Below are 21947 nucleotides of genomic sequence, written 5' to 3'. Positions count from 1 at the left end.
CATGACCCCTGACCCTCTGATTGGACATTGCTGATTGGTCGTGTGCTGATCAGATGCACTGTCCCAAGGAAAAAAAAAACCTGTCTAGCAATACACACCAAACTTAGCATATGCAGCTTGCCCTCAAGGCTCTGTTCTATCAGCAGATGGAGTGGGGACTGTGGAAGAAGGGGAGGATCAGAGAAGACAGGATCAAACAGCCTTTTTACATAATGCAGAGGATTAACCCCTTAGGTTCCACAGTGAGTATAACAAGCATGCTTGACTGCATATACAGACTGATTTTACTGTTGTGGGTTTAGTAACACTTAAAGATACTATGCAGCATAGGGGAGTTTAACAGCCATCACCTATCCAGTTTTGACAGATGTGTTTTAGACTGAAGTAAGCAAATCACATCAAAATTTCCATTGACACTTATTAATCTTTACTGACATTCATTCTGATGTGTTTATATTGATTTCGAAAAAAAAAACAATATACCTGCCAAAAATGGACAAATGTGAATGGGCCCTAAAACCTATTAAAGGATAGCAGCTACAGCTATTAAAGCGGAACTAAAACTATCCCACTGTTAAAATGATACTTTCATAAACTTACTTTCAAGGCATGCTGTGAATGGTAATGGTCACAGTTGCGTGTGCTCTCAAATTAACTGTCCAGCCATCAAATGACTAGTTTCATAACTGATCATATGCGCTGAACCAAGGCAATGGCAGCATCCGTAGCTGTAAAGGATAGGAGGGTTTAGTTGAGCTTTAAGTGAAAGCACCTAGGGGTGAGTGCACATACCTGCAGTAGCTTTCATTGCCCAAATGCCAGTCAGTCATGGATAAATAACCTCAGACACTTCCAGGTAGTGTCACAGCTTGTCCACTAAACCCACACACCTACATTTCTATAGACCCAATAATTCAGATCCTAGGGCAAATTTGATGATGAACTCCAGAAGTTCATCATCAAATTTGCCCTAGGATCTGAATTATTGTGAAATCACCAGCAAGAGTGTTTTTTAGACTTTATTTGGATTTTGGGTTGTATTGATATTATTGTTGTGTTTATTCATTTAAATCAAGTTTGCTGTATTATTTTATATCTATTTTTATGTACTTCAGGGGAAAGATTGCTAAGGGACTTGATTGGGTTTTTGGTTCGGGGTTTGGTGGGTGTGTGCTGTCCTTTTGTTATATTTCTATAGACCCATCACTACAGTGGGCTGCCTCAATGGCCAACAGGAATGTGGACAGGAAAGCTCCAAAATACTTGAACTTTGCCCATTCATAATGGTATCATTCAGCCACAGCAGAGAACAATGTAAACTGCTGCTGCAGGTATGCACAGTCTTCTTTTATTATTAGGCAACAGAGTTCCTTTAAAAGGGAATAAGAGATGTGCATGCAAGGCTAGCTCTGTGCAGAATTCTGGAGGGTACGGGAGAAAGGGTATACAGCACTGGGCAGACTGGACAGCAAACATCTTGTAGGAGTGGGGTCAGTATAATCTATGACCAAACCACTGGGATACTTTGTTACATTAGGATTACAGTGTGAGATACAGTCAGGGGCCTGTGGTGGGTGTGTTTGGGAATCCCTTCTCCTGGATCACAAGCAGGGGTTCCCAGATCACTGCTGAAACTGAGTGGGGTGGTCTGGTGCACTACAACCATTGCTGTATGCATTGCAAGGTTTAACTTTACACTCAAACATCTCATGTGTTAGATGAATGCATCTTTGTACAGGCAGTTACTGTCTGCTCTGCCCCCCCCCCCCTCCCCTCCAGCACTCACTGGAGTGCCTGGCTGTGGAAGGGAGCGGCTAGTTAAGGCTCTCAGCGGACCACTGAGAGGCTGAGTCAAGCACTGCTCAAGACTTTGGGGTGTATACCCCAAATTTACAGTCAGGATCTTTAACCAACCTGGGCCGGCTGAGCAACTTCAGCCCGCTGTCAGGCAAAAATGGGTCACAGGAATGCAGAACGAACTGCACTCATGTGATCCACAAGAGACGTACAGGCAAAAGAGCTTTGGCTGCCTGCATTGGTAGCGTGGTTCCCAAAGCAGGCTGCAATTTCTGGAGAGGTACAGGGAAATTTTAACTGCATTTCACAAGGCACGGCAGCCCATTCAATTGAACACTGAGCCTGTAAAACGGCCGTAGTGTGAACTGGGCCTAAATCAAAAAGGACCTTCTAATTGTTCTCAGCCTCCTCCAGATTCCTTTTTTTTTTTCACTGCTTTGATCGGACTCCCTGTAGAGGGTGGCGACTACCTTCATTTTCCACGCTGCTGCTGTATGTAGGCACTCTCTTGCCCACTCCCAAGATGGACTATGGGATTTGCAGTGTGCATAGAACATTACATATAGACAGGGTTTGTGGAATAGGTTGGTCTATTCTGAGGAGTGTAAAGCTCTCTTTGAACTGGGCCCTGCTGACTGCCCCCCTTTTTCCTGCCTCTCCCCAAATCCCCCCTCCCCTTCTTATATTTTTTCTTGCTTCCCTCTTCCAAGTTCCTTTCCTTTTACTCGTTTTGCTTTGCTATCTGTTTTAATTCAATATTACACAAAAAATGGCTGTAAGGCAGCCCCATTATTCCCCCCCAGGGACTTACAGTTCCATGTTTCGTGGACAGAGTTCCGGTGGCTCGGGATATGCACGCTGACCATTTCTAGGGATATCATTGCCTATGGGGCTCAATTGATTTTCTTTTTCTAAAGCTTTGTTCTCAGGTTTCGTGGCCCTGATGTGGATGTTCTGTTTGGTTTTTTGTGGATGTTCTATTTTGTCTTTTGCCATGTATATCCTGATGTTGCCTTTGTATCTGGAAACATTTCTGTTAACTGTTATGGTTGCTGCCTTGTGTCAATAAACGTGGATTGGTAAAAGAATATTACATATAGGCAGCACAGTGGCTAAATGGTTAGCACTTCTGCCTGGCAGTACTAGGGTCGTTGATTCGAATCCCAACCACGGCACCACCTGCCTGGAGTTTGCATGTTCTCCCTGTGCCTGCATGGGTTTCCTCCCACACTCCAAAGACATGCTGGTAGGTTAATTGGATCCTGTATAAATTGGCCCTAGTATGTGTATGTATGAATGTAAGTTAGGGACCTTAGATTGTACACCCCTTGAGGGTTAAGGACTAATGTGAATATACAACATATATGTAAAGCGCTGTGTAAATTGACAGCACTATATAAGTACCTGAAATAAATAAATATGTTCAACTAATGTACACTGCTTGTACCAAACAAATGAAAGTGAGATGGAAAAGGAGTGCTTGCGCAGGAGGTAACAAGGAGGCAGAAAAACACCGTAATAAACAATTTCCTCAAAATCGAATAAAGGATCATTACATTGTGAATGGATATAGATTAGGTCTGCAGAATGAGGATTTGGTTTAGTGGCAATGCTAAAGGATGTCCCCCTATCCATTTCACCAGCAGGGAGGTTGTCACACAGGCTGAGCTCATTGCATCCTGGGTAATGGCTGTTCCTAGGGAAAAGTCAGGTATCTCACATGAAAGTCACCAGTCATTCCTTCCTCAGATTGCAGCAGAAGCTGTCATTGTGCTGTGGGTGAGGCAGAGCCATGCATCCCTAGGAAGGACACAGACTGCTATACCAAGGGGGTGATGACACAGTATTGTGTGCTCATGAGGTAAATCATTTCCTATGAAGACAGAAGGAAATTGCTGACATACAAGAGTCAGTACACAGACTGTACAAGCGCCCTCCTATAGGAATCACTGGACACAACTTCCCTTCCCATGGAGGCTGACACTAGGCTGCCCTGTACACAGCACTAGAAGACACCCGGAACTATGGAGAGGCCCCCTGTGCTCCAACCAGGCGGTGTATACAGGTATGCCGGGGGAAGGGGTGGGGGTCAGTACCTGCTTATGCTCTGGCAGCCCCAGGCCTCCGCTCTGCCACGGTCACGTGCCACCGACGGGGGCGGGCTCAGGACACACATGATGCGTCGCCCTTACTCTAAACTCACCACGTGACATGTCAGCGAGGCCGCTACCGCCATGTTTTGTTTGGGCTACAGAATACTAGACGAAGGCAACACACCTGGAAACCCACCCGTTGCTTCTTTTACGGAACAGTCTGTTTGTATATGTATATACAATGAAATGGTAGCGTTTTAAAACCCACCAGGACTTCTAACATACCGACACACTACGGCCCAGCAGCTGAGCTGTCACTTCCGGCCGAGGCGCGGGGCATTGTGGGAGGTGGTGGTAATGGCTCAGGTTGGTGGTAGATCAGTGGCCATGGGGCAGGACTGTGATCTCTTCCTGCACCCAGAGCTGCTCTCCAAGGATTTCCTGCTGCTGTCTCTAGGGCAGGTGAGGCTGTTCTGTCATATACTTAATTATTGTTATATATTCCTCATTAACAACCCAATTCCTTTGTCCCCCTTTCCTCTCTGATTTATAGATCTAGAGAACTAATGACATTTAATGAAATATACTGCCAGAACTGCAGTGCAGCACCAACATATTCATGCATCCACTCAGTTATTGCATTTCTTATAATGAAAAGCCAGCATGAGTGTTCATACATCCACCTACCGTGTACAGCATGCCATGCAAGTGAATGGCTGCACGCAGCTGCGCTCTTACAAACACTGATGCTACTTTGCATTGCCATGTACCCAAGCATGCATGGCTGACAAATGTTTTTGGACACGGATTGTTCAGATAGATTAGGTAGGTGCTCCTATTACATAGTTCTGATATATCTAAACTTGATTGTACAAAGATTGTGTGATCAGATTGTAACCTGCATGGTGACCCTAAAGCCTGGTACACACAATGAGAATATCGGATGAATGATCCACAGGTTTTTTTTTTTTTTTTGCATGCTGGTCTCGTATTGAAAATAAAGTGGTTCCGAAAATCCTCACAGGACAGAATATAACGTCGAAAGTGATGTAATGTATTCTGTCGTTTCTGAGCATGCATGGTCTTGGTTGCTTGATTTAGTACAGAAAAATACTATATTGCTTAAATGAAAATTGTTCATTGTGGTATCACACGAGATACATTTTCATGATTGTCCCTTCGGATAATTTTACATGAACTGTCATGATCAGCTCTCAAAAGCTCTATTTTTTTTTGTCCGGTATACCTAAAACACCTATGTGTTTTCTGTTGTGTTTTGCAGAAACGCACAGCAGTCCATTTAACATGATTTCCTATGGAGCAGGTTCACATCTCTGCATTTTCACCCGGTGCGGTTTTTGGAAAGCGTCAGGGACTTTATTAAAAGCAATACGTTGCTTTTTTGGTTCTGTAGTCTTCAATGGAGACACTTCAGAAAAGCATGTAGTGTGTTTTTGATGCGTTTTGAGTTTTAATCTGCCTGACAACAAGTTGGGGGAAAAAACACGAAACGCGTCAAAAACACGTTCAATAAGCACCGTAGGACCAGATCAAACGCAAACTGCATAGCTGTGAAGCTAGCTTAAAGGCTTCTTTCTGGCAACTTGACCATGCAGCTCATTTTTGTTAAAGTAATATTGTGCTCCTGGAAACAACCACACCATCTTTTTTCCAGAGCAGCCTGTCGTTCGCCTGAGGTTACCTGTGGGTTTTTCTTTGTATCCTGAATAAATCTTCTGGTAGTTGTGGCTGTAATCTTTCTTGTTTTACCTGGCCTTTGGTTGGTATCAAGAGATTCCTGGTATCAAAAGATTCCTGAATTTTCCATTTCTTGATAAGTGAGTGAACAGTACTGACTGACATATTCAAGGCTTTGGATATCTTTGTATATTCTTTTTCCATCTTTTAAAGTTGTTACGCAGGTCTTTTGACAGTTCTTTTCTGATCCCCATGGCTCAGTATCTACCCTGCTCAGTGCATCCATGTGAGAGCTCATTGACTAGTTATACACCTTCAGGGTGTGGACATTTATTTATATATATATAAATTTATGACACGCACACAATTTTTTTTTTTTTTTTTTTTTTTTTTTAAGCAGAGTCTCTTGAGACTAAATCAGTGGGGTTGCTTTTTTATGTATCAGTATTTGGGCAGCAGTTTTTCAAATGCAATTTTTTGGGGAGAAAAAATACACTTTTTATTTTAATGCAAAAAACACAATGCTAATTTTGTAATAAAAGATGGTATGAATAAATAGATACATGTCACATTTTAAAATTGCACATGCTCGTGCAGCAGCAACAAACAGTGTAAATTTTGCTATCCATAGGCAACACTTTAAAAGCCTTTACAAGTTACCATGTTAGATTTACAGAGGAGGAATGGTGCTAGAATTACTGCCCATGATCTGACATTTTCGGTGATGCATCACATGTGTAGGCCGATTGCTGTTTGCATGCATGCAGGACTGACGCATGCGTTTTCGTGCGGGGACAGGGATGCTTTTAAAAAAAAAATGTTTTTTAATTATTATTTTAACACAGTCGCTTTTATTTTTGTATGTAAACATTCTCAATAGGCAGCGACAGGTGCGCTTTATCAATAAGATCTAGACAAGATCGGTGTGATCAAATGCTTTCCATTTTTAAAAATTTTACCATTTACATTCGGGGAACCTGGAAGTGATGTATGCTCATCTCTTCTTGCTTCCAATATCATAGAGGCAGACAGAGTGGCTCCCGACTTTGTCCTCTTTTATGATCAGCCGGCGGTAGCGCCAAATGGTCAATTGTGTGTCCTGGTACAACGCGATGTCCCTTCCGTTGCTTGTAAAAGCGATCCAGTGGCTATTTTAACACTTGGATCTCTTTTACAAGAGAGCCGACTGTCAGCTCTAATTCTTGCTGCTTGTCCACAACAGGGCTAAATATAAAGAAGACCCTCTTGCCTGGCGCCCGGAGCTGCATGTCCCAGGCATTGGGCTATAGGAATTGCACATCCCTGACCTTGTTACGCAGTTCTTTTCTGCTTCCACATGGCTCAGTATCTAGTCTGCACAGTGCATCCACATGGGAGCTAACAAACTCACTGACTATACACATACACTAATTGCAATCTAAAAACTCACAGATGTGGGAAATTAACCTTTTAATTGCCATGTTATTCTGTGTCATCTTGTGTGTCTGTACAAAGACCAAGCATTCTAGGACGTGTAAATGTTTGATCACGGCCATTTGGGTGATTTCTGTTATGATTTAAAAAGAAGCCAAACAACCATATGATAATAAATGGTTTTATATGTTTGCTATCCTTTAACGACTTTCCGTTTGGCCGTTATATAAACGGCCGGGCGGTGACAGTGCAGGGTCGGGTGGCCGTTTATAAACGGCCTCCCTGCTTGTGCGTGCTCCCTGGGAGCGCGCAGCACCGCAATCCGGTGCCTGCTGTGTCCTCCGGACACAGTGGAACACCGATCGTTGGACGGGACCTCTCTGCAAGGTCCTGATCACCGATTGGCCAATCAGTGATCACATGCAGAGTAGTAAGCAAGATGTCACTTGTGACATCATTGCTTACTACGTGTGAAATCTGTGAATGATCACAGAGTTCACATGGTACAAGGCCATTCACAACAGCCTTGTACCATGTGACAAGCTGTGACCAATCACAGCTCACTCAGTAGTTCTCAATGGCTGCAGGAATGCAGACAGAGAAGGAGAAATGATTGCTTTTACATCCTATATGGGTGTAAAAGCAATCAGTGTAAAAAAAAAAAAATCACTATGGTGACACTGTACTGCTGGGGTGACAGTATGTAAAAAAAAAAAAAAAAATGTTTAAAAATTATAATTTTTGGTTATAAACTAATTTGTTTTTTTTTTTGTTTTTTTACTAAAAAGATAACGTAATAAAAACACTTTTTTTTTCAAAATTTTTGGACATTTTCATTTACATAGCAAAAAAAAAAAAACCCCAGTGGTGAAGAAATACCACCAAAATAAAGCTTTATCTGTCTCAAAAAAATGGTAAAAAATTCATATGGGTACAGTGTTGCATGACCGCGCAATTGTCATTCAAAGTGTGATAGCACTGAAAGCTGAAAATTGGCCTGGACAGGAAGGGGGTAAAAGTGTCCGGACATGAAGTGGTTAAATAAGACAGTTTTTTTGATCTGTCATATTTTCAATATCCATGCCAAAATGTAATTATTTCTGCAGGGTATTCAAACTTTTGAGCACAACTGCATCTGCATTAATTTTTCCATGCAATTATTCTGAATGCAGGTTTAGGGCATTTTGAATGCCCACTGAGCACTGCTTTAAAAGATGAATCTAAATGCCACAATGTGCACAGATACTTTGGCTGATATGGAGCTGCATACAAAGTAAAGAGATGCTTCCAAAAGCAGTGGTTTTTCTGCCCATGTACATGAGGCCTAAATTTGAAGTAACCACCAGGGTGCCCCCAAGCTGATACAAGAAACGAAAGGTGAACAAATTGTGAGCTCTTAGGGCTTGTTTACACATACATTATTCTGTGAAAGTACAACTAAAGGCAAATTTTTTTTTTTTTTTAAATAAAGTGAAGAGAGATTAGAATATCTGTGCTCCTGTTAGGGAGGTTTACTCTCTCTGTTTGTCCTGTTTAACATTATCAACGAAAGTGAACGCAAAGGAGAACAGGAATAGTGGAGATGTCCTCCAATGGGGACACTAGTTCTGGGGACAACCAGGGATTCTCACTTTAGGGGGATTTTCTCTTACTTCCTGTTTTGGCTATGGGACAGGAAATGAAGGCAAATCTCCCCAATGGAACACAGATGGCAAAAATAAACCTTACAGGGGTTATAACCCTCCCTTGTTTTATACAGAGCGGTGCAGGTGTTGCACACAGTCATTCAGAAGGTGATACTGCCACCTCCTGAATTTTTTTAATTGCTTTTTTAAATGGGAATACCATAACTTCAATCCTAGTGTTTGATTCGCAGTTGTGGCATGGCCCCAACCACTTGAATATGTTGTGTTCAGCAGTGGTACTGCGCACTGTATGGGACTAGGGAGATCATTTTTGTAGTGAAGCAAAGCATTGCCACTGTGGCATGTGTACACCCCGTCTGACTGTATTTGAGACTTAAGGGAGGTAAAAATGCACCCCAACAAATATTTTTACTGACCCCCAACTGCAAGTGTAAACTAGCTTTACTGAGGTGGTGTTGTAAAAAAAAACCCAACCATTAGTACAAGTTGCTGATATGTTATCAATATAGTGGTTGAAAAGGCTTTGAGTCTTGGAGCTGGCATCATGTGTAGAGGCTCCTCCTAATTCCAAGGAACTGTAAGATGTTTAAAATAACATATGTTCTGCCTGGCAGCACTAGGGTCGTCGGTTTGAATCCCAACCATGGCACCACCTGCCTAGAGTTTGCATGTTCTGCCTGTGCCTGCGTGGGTTTCCACTCCAAAGGCATGCTGGTAGGTTAATTGGCTCATATCTAAATTGAGGGTTAGGGACTGAATGTACTCTATCTATCTATTCATCTATCTTTCAAAACATATGCAAGTTATAGTTCTATAATGGATATGGGCTGAAAGTGCACTCTCAGGTTTAATTTGAGGGTACGTACATTCAAATTGGAGGAAGGGTTTAGGAATTACAGCTCTTAAGAGTAGCCCCCGCCCTTTTTCAAGGGACCAAAAGTAATTGGACAATTGAATCAAAAGCTGTTTCATGGCCAGGTGTGGGCTACTCCTTTTATTTCTTCATTACTTAAGCAGGTCTGGAGTTGATTCTAAGTGTGGTATTTGGAATCTATTGCTGTGAATGTATATCATGTGTTTAAAGGAACTGTCCATGCAAGTGAAGCAAGCCATTGTGAGGTTTCAAAATTGAAACAAATCCATCAGAGAGCAGCAACATTAGGAGTGGCCAAATCAACAGCTTGGTACATTCTGAGGAAAGAACGCACGAGTGAGCTCAGCAATATAAAAATGCATGGATGTCCACAGAAGACAACAGTGTTGGATGATCGCAGGATCCTCTCTATGGTAAAGAAAAACCCATTCACAGCATCCAGACAAGTGAAGGACACTCTCCAGAAGACAGCTGCAGTTAGAGCCTGGCAAAGCATCAGAAAGGAGGAAACCCAGTCTCTGGTCATGTCCATGGGTTCCAGACTTCAGGCAGTCATTGCCAGTAAAGAATTCTCAACAAAATATTACCAATGAACATTTTATTTATGAATATATTAATTTGTCCAATTACTTTTGGTCCTTTGAATAAGGAGGGATGGCCACTCTTAAGAGCTGTAATTCCTAAACCCTTCCTCCAATTTGGATGTACATACCCTCAAATTAAACCTGAGAGTGTGCACTTTCAGCCCATATCCATTATATAACTATAGCTTTAATATGTTTTGGTAAATACCTGGAAAAATAAACCATAATTGTAAATATGCAGTGATTTTCTAGTAGTGAAAACTAGGGTATTTGACCAATATTGGTTGAGTAGTCTGAGAAAGGTAACAGTTTTATTGAATGACTATTCTTCGCTCTGTACACCTACATATACCATTTTCAAGGGTGCAGTATCTGAAAATGGAAAAATATGAAGATAGTTAATCTTTATGCTATTAGTTTGCCATCTTCTATGTAGCAACTCAGTACGGTAATGACAGCCATTAGTAAAGTGAGGTTATTTTACAGTAAAAGCGGGCAATTGAACTGCAGTTTTACTGCCCACCTATACTAAAAAAAAAATGCAGTGGCTCAGGGCTGTACCCATGTCACGAGCATGGCAAAAATTAAACGAAACATTGCGATCAGCAGGTGAAATCACTGCCAACATGACTCATTCAAGTGAATAGGACCATGCTGCAACTGCAAAGTCACTTTTTATTACTGATCACTACTGGTTCACATAATACGTTAGACATTTTCATTTTTGGTCATCATTGGCGCACAGATTATTTTTGGGACACTGTAATACTGCATGAAAGTGAATAATATTCACATATTTTCTATTTGATTTTTATAATGCGTTGGACAATTTCATTGCTGGTCATCATTGATACATAGATTAATTTTGGGACACTATAATATTGCATGAAAGTGAATAACATTCACACATTTGTCATTTTATATTAGCGCTGCACCTTTATTTATGTGTAGGTACAATTTATAGAGGAGGATTGGTTTCATCTCTGTGTATCATCTGATGCTAGTTACTTCCCTGTTATATGTAAGGGTTTACAACCACTTTAAACCTTTCCTTTTAAATGTTTTTGCTCTTATCTGTCGTGGGTTCCCTGACGCTTATTGCCTTTTTGAGTAGGGCGGGTGGATTATTTGTGGAATATTTTTGTTATGACATACGTATAGTATATGGAGCCTGTGGCCTTTGAACCGGGGCATAGTTCACCTCACTACCTTCTTTTCTCATTGACTGACTAAATTCTTTCTGTTTTTCAACTGCTGTTAGGCAAATCTGATATGTTGGGAATCGGCCAAGTTGAGAAAATGTGGCGATTTTGTTGTATGCCATTGTTTCATTTGCTTGTTCCTAACACTCTACCATTACTGAGGGTCTCTGGGTAACCCCCTTATCTTCCATCAGTAACGTCTGATCCTCCTCTTTTTAATTAACAATTTTGCATTGGGAACATTTCATCTGATCTCTACAATATTGGGCAGATCTATCTGCAAGGATCTTGTGGAAGTTTTGCTTACTTCAAGGCCTGACAAATTTGCTTTGAATCTAGGAGCCAGCTAAAAAAGTTAGCCAGTTTTGCCCCAAATCCCCCTTCTAGTGGTAATCCTTCTTCTCCCCCCAATTCCCCCCTCTTAACAAAAATCCCCACTTCTAGTGTAAATCCCCCCTCTTGGCACAAATCCTCCCCCCCAAATCCCTACTTCTTCTAGTGTAAATCTCCCCTCCTAGTACAAATCCTCCCCTCCCCAAATCATTCCTCTTAGCACAACCCCCTCCCACAACTTTCCCTTCCTAGGACAAATCCTCCCTCCTCTTAGCACAACCCCCTCCAAATTACCCTTTCCAGCACCCCCCCTCCAATTCACCCCTACTAGCACAAATCTTCCCATACACACCCACCCACACCCATTCCCCCTTATAGCACAAATTCCCCCCTCCAATATTACATGCGGGAACTACAGGAGTACAGAGGAGGTGCTGGCTCTCTGTGCTGTCCCCCCTCCTTCATAACAGTACTCCAGAATAAACACGATCACTCTTACATTGGACAGTACATGGTTTGATTACCCGCCCCCTCATCTCCTCCAATGATGGCTTATCTCCCAGAAATTTAGAATGAATTGATGATAATGTTGATGGTTTACGGTGTTTGTCTCATCCTAACATTATACAGTATTTACAGCGTATATGAATCTATTCCCATCAGTATTTTTTCCATAACAACCCTATGATTTTGTAATAATTCTTACTACTACAAAAATGAATTTTCTTAAACTGAAATGAAAAGATTTGTCACCCATGATAAAAAATGATAGTCCAGGAAACTGCACAAAGTATTTTCAGTACTTGTAATACACTCCTATAGGTAGGCATTGTTTGAATTTTGAAGCCGCACTGCATCATCATCATTGTAATAGTAATTCTGCCACTAAACTACAGCCTTTTTTTCTTTTTTTTTATTAACACATCTTTTACTACAGCCAGATGCCTAAATGTTTATTTAATGGAGCTTAGAAACATTACGTTCTAAATTGTGTATTTTGTTGATACAGAAAAATATTGTAGTGGAAGATTCTGAGCGTGATAAGGAGAAGTTAACTGAAATCTTTGTCCAGCATGCCATGCCCCTTCCTCAAAGAGCTTTGCCGAAGAGTCGGTGGGGTAAAATGATGGAAAGTAAGAGAGGAGAGGAAAAGCACACAGAACCACAGAAAAGGTATGGTGTCTTATACTTTACTGGGGCACAATTAAGTCTCAAGTTAAATATTCATACCCACACGTCTCGTGAAAAGTTCTAGCTGTTCTCTTCACTTCATGTCTCTTCTGCAATAAAATAAACCTACCTGCCTGTGCGAAGTCTACATTCCAGCACGGCGCCTGTTTGCCAGGATGACTGCACTAGCCAGCTTCATACCGCAGCCCAGCACCTGGAAGAAGCTGGGTCGGGGTTTCCAGCATCAACAAGGGATGACAAACTGCTAAAGGAGAGGTAAGTATTGCGGAGTTTAGCTCTGCTTTAGCTTTTAGGTAACGTTACATATGCAGCCCTTGTTTTGGAGCCCAGTCTGCATTTTGGCCAGGTTCACAGTGGTGCACTGTGGTTTTGGTGCAGTTCGACTTATGCATGTTTTAAACACTGTTTTTGATGTGCTTCCATTGACTTCTATTATATACTGTGTTTTCACAAAAGTGCAATAAAGTCCTGCATGCTGCAGCTTTGATGCACTTTCCAAAAATGTACGGTCTAATATAAGTCAATGGAAGCACATCTAAAACCATGAGTAAAGACAAGGATATAATCACTCTGAACCCAGCCTTTGTGATTGGAGCTTGAAAGGCGCTGCACATGTTTTTCACTGAATGTTTTGGAGGAAGCATCTGTATTAAGCTGGTCATAGACGGCTCAAATTGGAGCTGTGACTTGCCCTGCAAGCACACGCAATTTTTAAAATAGTGACAGAGTCTCCTTAACCAGTTGCTGACCGCAGATAGCCGAATGACAGCTACACTGCGGCCAGCCAGTTCTGGGAGGGTGTCATATGACGTCCTCCCAGAACGCGCTTTCCTGCGCACCCCCTGGGCCGTGCACCCGGCGATCTCCTACGGACACAGCTGATCATGTGATATGGTAAAAGGCCAATCACAGCTGCTTTTTACTACGTGATCAGCCGTGTCCAATGACACGCTGATCACAGGGAAATGCAATTGCCGGTTCTCGGCTGCACTTCCTATTACTGTCAGAACGCTGTCAGAGCAGGGATCTGCACCGATCATCAGGGCACTGATGATCCGTGCCCTGATGATTGGTGCCCAGCAGTGCCATCCACCAGTTCCACCCACCTGTGCCCATCAGTGCCACCCACCTGTGCCCATCAGTGCCACCCATCAGTGCCACCCACCTCTGCCCATCAGTGCCACCCACCTCTGCCCATCAGTGCCACCCACCAGTGCAGCCCAGCAGTGCTGCCAGTCAGTGCGCAGCAGTGCCGCCTATCAGTACCCATCATCAGTTCCGCCTATCAATGCCGCTTCATTAGTGCTGCCGATCAGTGCAGCCTCATCAACGCACATCAGTAAAGGAGAAAAATTACCTGTTTGCAAAATTTTATAATAGAAACAAAGAAACCTTTTTTTTTTTTTTTTTGTTTACAGCGCAAAAAATAAAACCCCCAGCGGCAAGTAAATACCAGCAAAAGAAAGCTCTATTTGTGAGAAAAAAATGATAAAAATTTCATATGGGTACAATGTTGCATGACCACGCAATTGTCATTCAAAGTGCGACAGCGCTGAAAGCTAAAAATTTGGCCTGGTAAGGAAGGGGGTATAAGTGCCCGGTAGGCAAGTGGTTAAAGTGTTACTAAACCCAGGGCCCTGCATTCACTATATCTGGTCTCCTACAGCACACAGAACATAGAAGTGCAATTCTTTTAGTAAATATAAACTGCTAAATACCTTTTCTCATCAGCAGTTAGAGCAGTCTTGTGACTTCAGCAGAGCTCTGGTTAAAGTTTGTAGGTGGAATTTTCTTATTGCTCTAGGATGTAAAAGTCCTGACCCTCTGTCTGGACAGTGCTGATAGGCCCTGTGCTGATCACATGCACTCTCCCAAGAAAAAAAAAACCCGCTCCAGCAATACACACCAAACTGAGCATGTTCATGTGACTACGCATTCAGTCTGTATCAGGTCATTTCAACAAGAGGAGGGGCAGAGAAGAAAGGATCTAACAGCTTTTTTACAGAATGCAGAGGATTAACCCATTAGGTTCCACAGTGAGTATAACAAGCATGCTTTACTGCATATACAGACTGATTTTACTGTTGTGGGTTTTTGTAACACTTTAAGGGAAGCCATATACGCTTTGATTTCTCAAATAAATACATTACTCCATCAATGCTAAGCAGGGTGGGTTGAGGAGTCTTCCCTGCCCAATGACGCCATTGTCCAGGTACCCAAAGAGTGACTGCATCTCATTCAATTGTAGTTTGGAGACAGGACTCTTGACAATTGACCTTTTTAAGTTTAAGCCCAGGACCAAATGGAAATTAACTCTCAAAGCCACATTCACCCGAATGCATGTTTCTGTGTACGTAAGTTTGTTTTGTTTGTTTTTTTTTTTTTGTTTTAGACTTATGGACAACTACGGTATGTCATTTACACAAAAGCCTGGCAACCTAAAAATCGCCCTCTATACTGTGGTTTTGGTCTGGGGGTATTTGTTTCAGTCTGAGTAACATCAAAGTTACACAGGAAAAACAAATACCCCAAAGGCCTAATTTTTCAGCGAATCAATACCACTATATGGAGTGATATTTTTAGGTTGGCAGGGCACAGTGGCTTCTCTGCGAATGACAGAGTTGTCCATAAAAGCTTAACAAAATGTAGATGCATTGAACATGTAAAAAGGGTTTGGGCACTGATTCCCATTATGTCTTGGACTTTAGGTTCAGCTGACACCCGCTGCCATTTGGTTATGGACAGCTCAATAGACAGGGTGGATCTGAGGTATAACAGTACATGCATTGGGGCTGACCTGAAGTCTGTCAGCGCAGGCTTTGTGGCTGACCTGGGATCTGACGACGCACGCGTTGGGGCTGACCTGAGATCTGGCGGCGCACGCGTTGGGGCTGACCTGAGGTCTGGCGGCGCACGCGTTGGGGCTGACCTGAGGTCTGGCGGCGCACGCGTTGGGGCTGACCTGAGGTCTGGCGGCGCACGCGTTGGGGCTGACCTGAGGTCTGGCGGCGCACGCGTTGGGGCTGACCTGAGGTCTGGCGGCGCACGCGTTGGGGCTGACCTGAGGTCTGGCGGCGCACGCGTTGGGGCTGCCCTGAGGTGTAAAATTGGGGCTGTTTTCTATAATAAATGATGAGTTTTACTTTTCTTTAGCTGTACAACTATGAGTGCAAAAGTTGAAAACAAACTTAAGCGTATGATGCTCTGTTGTTGACTAGCATGCCAATTATAAAATGCCAGAAAAAATAAAGACAGAATAATTAAAGAAAAAAAAAATGGTGATGAAAAGATTCTTTTTGAGCTCTAGTTATTCCTAGAGTAAAAAAAAAAACAAAATCGGTTACATGCAAGACTTTGAGACCTTGTCATCAGACTATTAATTTCAACAACAATCTTCAAAAATATTATACTGTATGTATATTTAATGCATTTTCTGCATTTTATTTACCCGTAAAAGGTTTTCCTTCCTTCCTTCTCCGCTGTCCCTGCAGACTCAGAGCTGTCATTCATGTGACACTCTATAAGCACTATAGCAGGGATCAGCAACCCTTTCCACATTCATTGACATATTATTTTTTTTTTTAGTTGTAATGCGGAGAGTGGAAGAAAACGACCTCTCATAGTGTTTGATGGAAGCTCTACTAATACTAGCATAAAGGTGAAAAAGACAGAAAATGGAGACACAGCTCAGAGACTTAACCCCCTGCATATGGAAAAAGCAAACAGTACTATCCGAACAGAACAGCCAACCAGCCCAGTGTCCAAACTTTGTTCTCCTTCTGCCAAAGTAGTCAAAACTAGTAACAATGGACAGCAGGCCAGAAGCCCAGGAACCAATGAATCAACAGGAAAAGTAAAAACACAAACACCTCCAAGTGCAAGTGCTGTAAAAATAAAAAGAGCTGCTCCAAAGGAGGACTCTGATGTGACAGTAAGTACCGGAGTCCTTTGCTTAACAGCATCTAGAGGAAAAATTGTTGTTTATAGCAAGGAGATTTTGGTTGCTATAGGCAAACGTTACTGTTTTATTTTCAGACACATTTTTTGCTCTGGCAACTAAAATTTGTATTCTAATATGTAAGTCTTTTGTCTTGCCTGCCGCCCTATGGTAGAACTACTGTTGCAGGGCTGCGCAAAATCGTGTGTGTGTGAGATTTGCATTTCCTGGAAGGGGGCATGCGTGCAGACCTACCCACTCCGCCATTGGTGGCTAGGGATGTCAATCACTGGGTCCCGGCCGGAGATTCCCCGCCAGTGATCATCGGGCAAAGCTAACCGGAGAGACCTTTGTGTAAACTTAGGTGTCTCTCCTGCCAGCAAGGACATGCTCCTGTGTATTTCTCTGCACAGCAGAGAAAAACAGAGCAGCATTTCTCCCAAGTAAAACACACACTGCACATGATGTAAAACCGCACAGTTAACCCTTTTGATTGCTTCACAGTCGGCTGCCCACTGCACATGCACAAGCCGTGCTGCGCTTTGTGAATGGTTCCACAGCCTCCTGGGACCTGAGACATGTCCCAAAAGACTGCGGGGGGGGGGGGGGGGGGTTTATGTAAAAACCAGGTACCTGGCTTAGGAAAGTTAGATTGAAGTCAGAAGTCTTGATCTGCATTATTTTCAGGATTAGTGTACTCAAAGTAAAAGGGTTAGAATCTTATCCGGACAACTAGGATATGTTAAATAAGAAGACAGAAATTAAGCATTCCTTTAAAATGCTAAGTTCACTTTTTTTTCCTTTATGAAATCAAGGTCCCCTATGCACCAATATGCCATTAATGTACCTTCGGTGCAAAAATATACAAGCTATCTTTGAATGCTTTTTCGCTTCCTTGAATGTAGACAGAGGAGCCAGTATGACCGGGAAGCAGATTATCAGCTGATCTCATTAGCATATTCTGCACTGATCTCATTAGTACACACCCTTCACCTATGAACGTTTTTTTTCACCGCATCCCTGGGATCTCTCTCCACATGCATTTACCTGGCTACCCCAGCATCTCTACAGACAGGCTCAGGCCGCATGCTAAACTCCCTGGGCCGCATACAGCCCATGGAACACACCTGATGTAGTGCAATGGCCTGCTTGATTGGATACAGAGTGATTGCATAGATCGTGTGACCTCCTAGTTTATAGTTTTGGTAAATCTAAAGGAGATTGTGCAGAGCTTATACAATCAGGTTGTATAGTGTATGGTCCCTTTTAACACCTAAAATGACCTAGTTGTGCTTTCAGTGTCATTATTGTTAACAGCACACCAAACACAGAAACAAGCACACATTTTGCCACATGAAAAAACGGGTGACAAATGCAGCAAAGTGTGCAGTAAAAAATGTGCAACACGTACCACGCTAAAATGTCCCATGAGCTACTTTGCCACGTGTACTGCAGTCCATTGAAATCAATGGGCTGCCCTATGTGTGTCACTGGGAAAACGAGCCAAAAAACATGCACTCCCTCTACTCTCGGTGTGAATCGGACTGTAAAGTGTAATTGATGCGGTTACACAGAACAATGAGGCTCCATTCACGTGTTTTTGAACACATGGCAAATGGCACCGAAAATGGGCGCTCTGCCATGCGTTTTAGAAACGCGCTGCAAATATGCATTTTGTTGTCATTACATGTTAGTCACCCCAAGTGTGGCAAACACACCAAAAACTGCAGTAATGCACTGTGCTCCACTCCAAAAAAAAGTTCTGGAGCTTTCAAGTAAGTGATGGCTTCTGGGAGATGACCTACAGGAAGTGAGTGCTGAGATCTCATCTACAGGAAATGATGGAATCTGAAAATCGGTTAAAACTTTCACATAAACTGACAAAAAATTAAACGTCCTGTGGATGAGGTAAGTGAGAGAACAGCACATGGGATGGGTGGGCCAGAAATGGCACTGGAAACCGCTTCTATTTATTATGAATTGTGAAATTCTGCCCGAAAAGGTGAACTTCTCCTTTAAAGCTATGATACACTGCATTCAGACTCAGAAGCAAGTCAAAAGACAGATTTTAAATAATTCTGATAAGCTTAAACTGTGCATGTAGCCAAAAATGTTTTATTTAGTTGTGGATAAAGTAGGTATCCGTTACAATCAATGGCTATTTTTTTTGCCCTCCCTGTTTTTTTCTGTTTGTTTGTTTTTTTTTTTTGTAGGGAGAATCTCCTTCACTGCCTATTCTGGTGGTGCAGCAGGATGTGAGAGTCTCTCCAAAGTGAGGGAAATTCCCTTTAGACAGATGCAACCTGAAGAGGGGTCCCCATTGGAAGATTTTCTCTCCCCTTTTATTCTGGTGGCAATTATAACATTTTGTTACCAGGACAAATAGGGAGGATGACTCCACCCAGTGGGGCACAGACACCAATAAAAACTTGCCAGGAGTTCTAACCCTTCCCCATTCTATCCAGACTTTAAAACAAATGACCTGCTGGTGGGCATTCATATTGTTTGGCATGGAACAGTAAAATAATTGTTCAATTTTCTTTCTTCCAGAGCGATGTAAAACCTTCAGAAGCAAAGAAGAAGATTACACATGTTACATGGCCTTGATTTTTTACTTGATGAAGAGTGTGTCTTCTTTGAAAACTACTTTGGGAAGGAGCACAATGGGATGTTTAGATCTCATCCCTCTGCTTGGAACCTCACAGAACTGTTGTCACACAGTACAAAATTCAGACTTTTTGATCGTGGATCAGAGAAAGCGGTTTGTTGACACAGAGACATTACAAGACCAGGAACGTGCATCTTCACATAGATCACATCTTCACGTATTATTTCTTTACATTTCAGAGCCGTTAGGTAGTTTTTGTGTGACTGTTCCTGGTGTTTGAGTGTTCTGGAAATCCGTACAGAGTAGACATACTTTGCGTGTTGGAATTCATTATTTTTATATTCTAAAGGGTTTTGGATTGCTGTGTCATGTGTACTACTTCCATTACTTTGGGTTCTTCCAGGATTATGATGATTTAGAGGGGGTATTATGCCATATTCTCGTAGACTTACCTGCAAATCTCATTGCCATTGGATAACACTGTCTTCAAATGCAAACCTTCTTTCTTTCTACTCAGCAGTGTCTTTTGATGCATCACCTAGCTTTGGAGCATTACCATAATTTTCCATTTGGAGAAACCCTTGGGATTCTGTCGAGGAGAGATGGTTATTTAACTTTTTAAATTATGCATTGATTGAAGAATTGACTTTTAAATGTCTTACAGGCTGAACTCGCCAATTACAGTAAATGCTTCAAATTGAAGTTGGCTTTGATGGGTACTCGCAGAAGGTGGATTGAGTTGATTAAAGCAAATGTTGCATAGCAGATTTTAATCAATGACTTGAGAGGTTACTAGTAAACTTACATTTTATCAAGTTAGGGTGGATTCATTTTTTTTTTTTCGGCTACCTCTAGATGTTATTGGGGTGGTGGGATAATGGTATATACAGTTGTGTTCAAAAGTATGCATAGCCTGGCAGAAATTGTGAAATTTTGGCATTGATATTAAAAATACGAGTGATCATGCCAAAAACTGTCTATTTAAGGATCGCGATCAAAGGAAGCCGTTTATTAACCACATAGTTGTTTTGGCTCCTTTTCAAATCATAATAAGAGAAATCGCCCAAATGGCCCTGATAAAAAATTTACATACCCTGGAATGTTTGGCCATGGTACAGATACACAAGGTGACACACACAGGTTAAAATCACGAATAAAAGTTAATTTCCCACATCTGTGGCTTTTTAAACTGCAGTTAGCAACAACTGCTAGAAGAATTGTTTTGGATACAAAGAAAAACCCACAGGTAACCACAAGAAAAATATGGGCTGCTATGGAAAAAGACAGTGGTTTTAAGGAGCACAAAACAACAATACTTGAACATTGGCATTGGCACAGTAAAGGCTTCTTTCTGGCTATTGTCATATTGTGCTTCTTAAAATGAGCCACACCGTGGCTGATTTATGATTTCTGCCAGGTTGTACACACTTTTGAGCACAAATGTCCTGTTACAGATTAGTTTTATCAAGTCTTTAATGCTAGCTGTCTGTACAAATGCTTGAGGTTCTCATAGCTTGGGCTGTAGATGGTCCATCATTTGATCCAATTTTGGAGGCATGAGAAGTGACTGTGATATCCAGAAGCAATATGGGACTGCAGCAGGAGCACAAATTTGGCCAGTAGACGGATTGGCCCTTGGGAATTACTGATGTTCTCTTACAGTAGTATTGTTTGTTTTTTTTGAAGGAGAAGTACAGCCAAAGCTCTTTTGGCTGTACTTCTCCTGTGGATCACAGGAGTGCAGTTCATGCTGCGCTTCAGTGAGTGCAGGGGAGGCAGAGCAGACAGCGGTATCTGACAGTCAGTGCTCTCTGCTCAGATTGCTGAGTTCTGACACTGAGTTTTGCAGGGACAGATGCAGCATTGGACCGACGCTGCATCCACCCAGGTAAGTTATAATTGGGGGAAAAAAATCCAAACCCCTACTTCTCAGTCTGCTGATAGATCTGTCCAGCTGTATGCTCCAGAATCCAACATAAAACATACTATGGTATATGTTTTACTACATGTAAGAATGCTCTTCATTGTGGTTCAAAGAGGTCTTCCAGTATTTTATTAAAAAAATGAATGAAACCTTCCCCTGCTGGATTTCTGGTTTGTGTGTTAAACTTTCCATAAACACAAGAGAAGAGGTGGTTGGTACAAGTACCAGGTCAGGCCGCGCTTTATGAGTACTTGGTTATGCTTTTTGCCAGAATGGGGGAACAATCAATGAGACAGGCTAGAAAACCGTCTTGATTGCTGTTGTGATGCTGGTACCATAGCCAAACAGGAAATTAAGGGAATTTGTTGGGGTCACCAGAACTAATGTCCCTATTGGAACATTTCCCCTCTATTACTTTTCTGGGACAACCCAAAATTCGGGATTTTCTTTTACTTTCAATAATAATGGTAAACAAGACAAACATAGTGGGTGAATTTCCCCAATGGGGGCACAGACAGCAATAAAAACTGACAGGTATTCTAATCCATCTTCCCTCTATCCAAAACTAAAAAAAAACCAAAGTTTTGACTTTAGTTACACTTTCAGTCTATGGGAAAGTATGGCTGGGTCAGAGGGGTCTTTTTGCT

The 21947-nt window shown here is 42.1% G+C and overlaps 2 protein-coding genes across 2 annotated transcripts in view; one reads left to right on the top strand and one right to left on the bottom strand.

Moving 5' to 3' along the window:
* The window catches only part of TGFBRAP1 (transforming growth factor beta receptor associated protein 1), a 43361-nt gene extending 39397 nt beyond the window's left edge, over positions 1-3964 (bottom strand). Inside the window, exon 1 of the mRNA XM_089681236.1 lies at positions 3894-3964. The gene's annotated coding sequence lies outside the window, so the exon portion shown is untranslated. The remainder of the gene's footprint in view (positions 1-3893) is intronic.
* A 103-nt stretch (positions 3965-4067) lies between these two features.
* TSLIG2 (tRNA splicing ligase complex subunit 2) lies at positions 4068-21453 on the top strand. The gene is made up of 4 exons (XM_089681238.1): positions 4068-4352; positions 12650-12813; positions 16417-16762; positions 19319-21453. The coding sequence occupies exons 1-4, from the start codon at positions 4248-4250 to the stop codon at positions 19373-19375; spliced, it is 672 nt and encodes a 223-aa protein (XP_089537364.1). The 5' UTR covers positions 4068-4247; the 3' UTR covers positions 19376-21453.
* Positions 21454-21947: the final 494 nt, after the last annotated feature.

This window comes from Staurois parvus, unplaced genomic scaffold, assembly GCF_062004578.1.
Source record: "Staurois parvus isolate SC_StPar_1 unplaced genomic scaffold, SC_StPar_1.0 ptg000262l, whole genome shotgun sequence".
Taxonomy (NCBI): Eukaryota; Metazoa; Chordata; class Amphibia; order Anura; family Ranidae; genus Staurois; species Staurois parvus.
The sequence above is the reverse complement of the archived record's forward strand: the minus strand, read 5'-3'. Positions and strand labels throughout refer to the sequence as shown.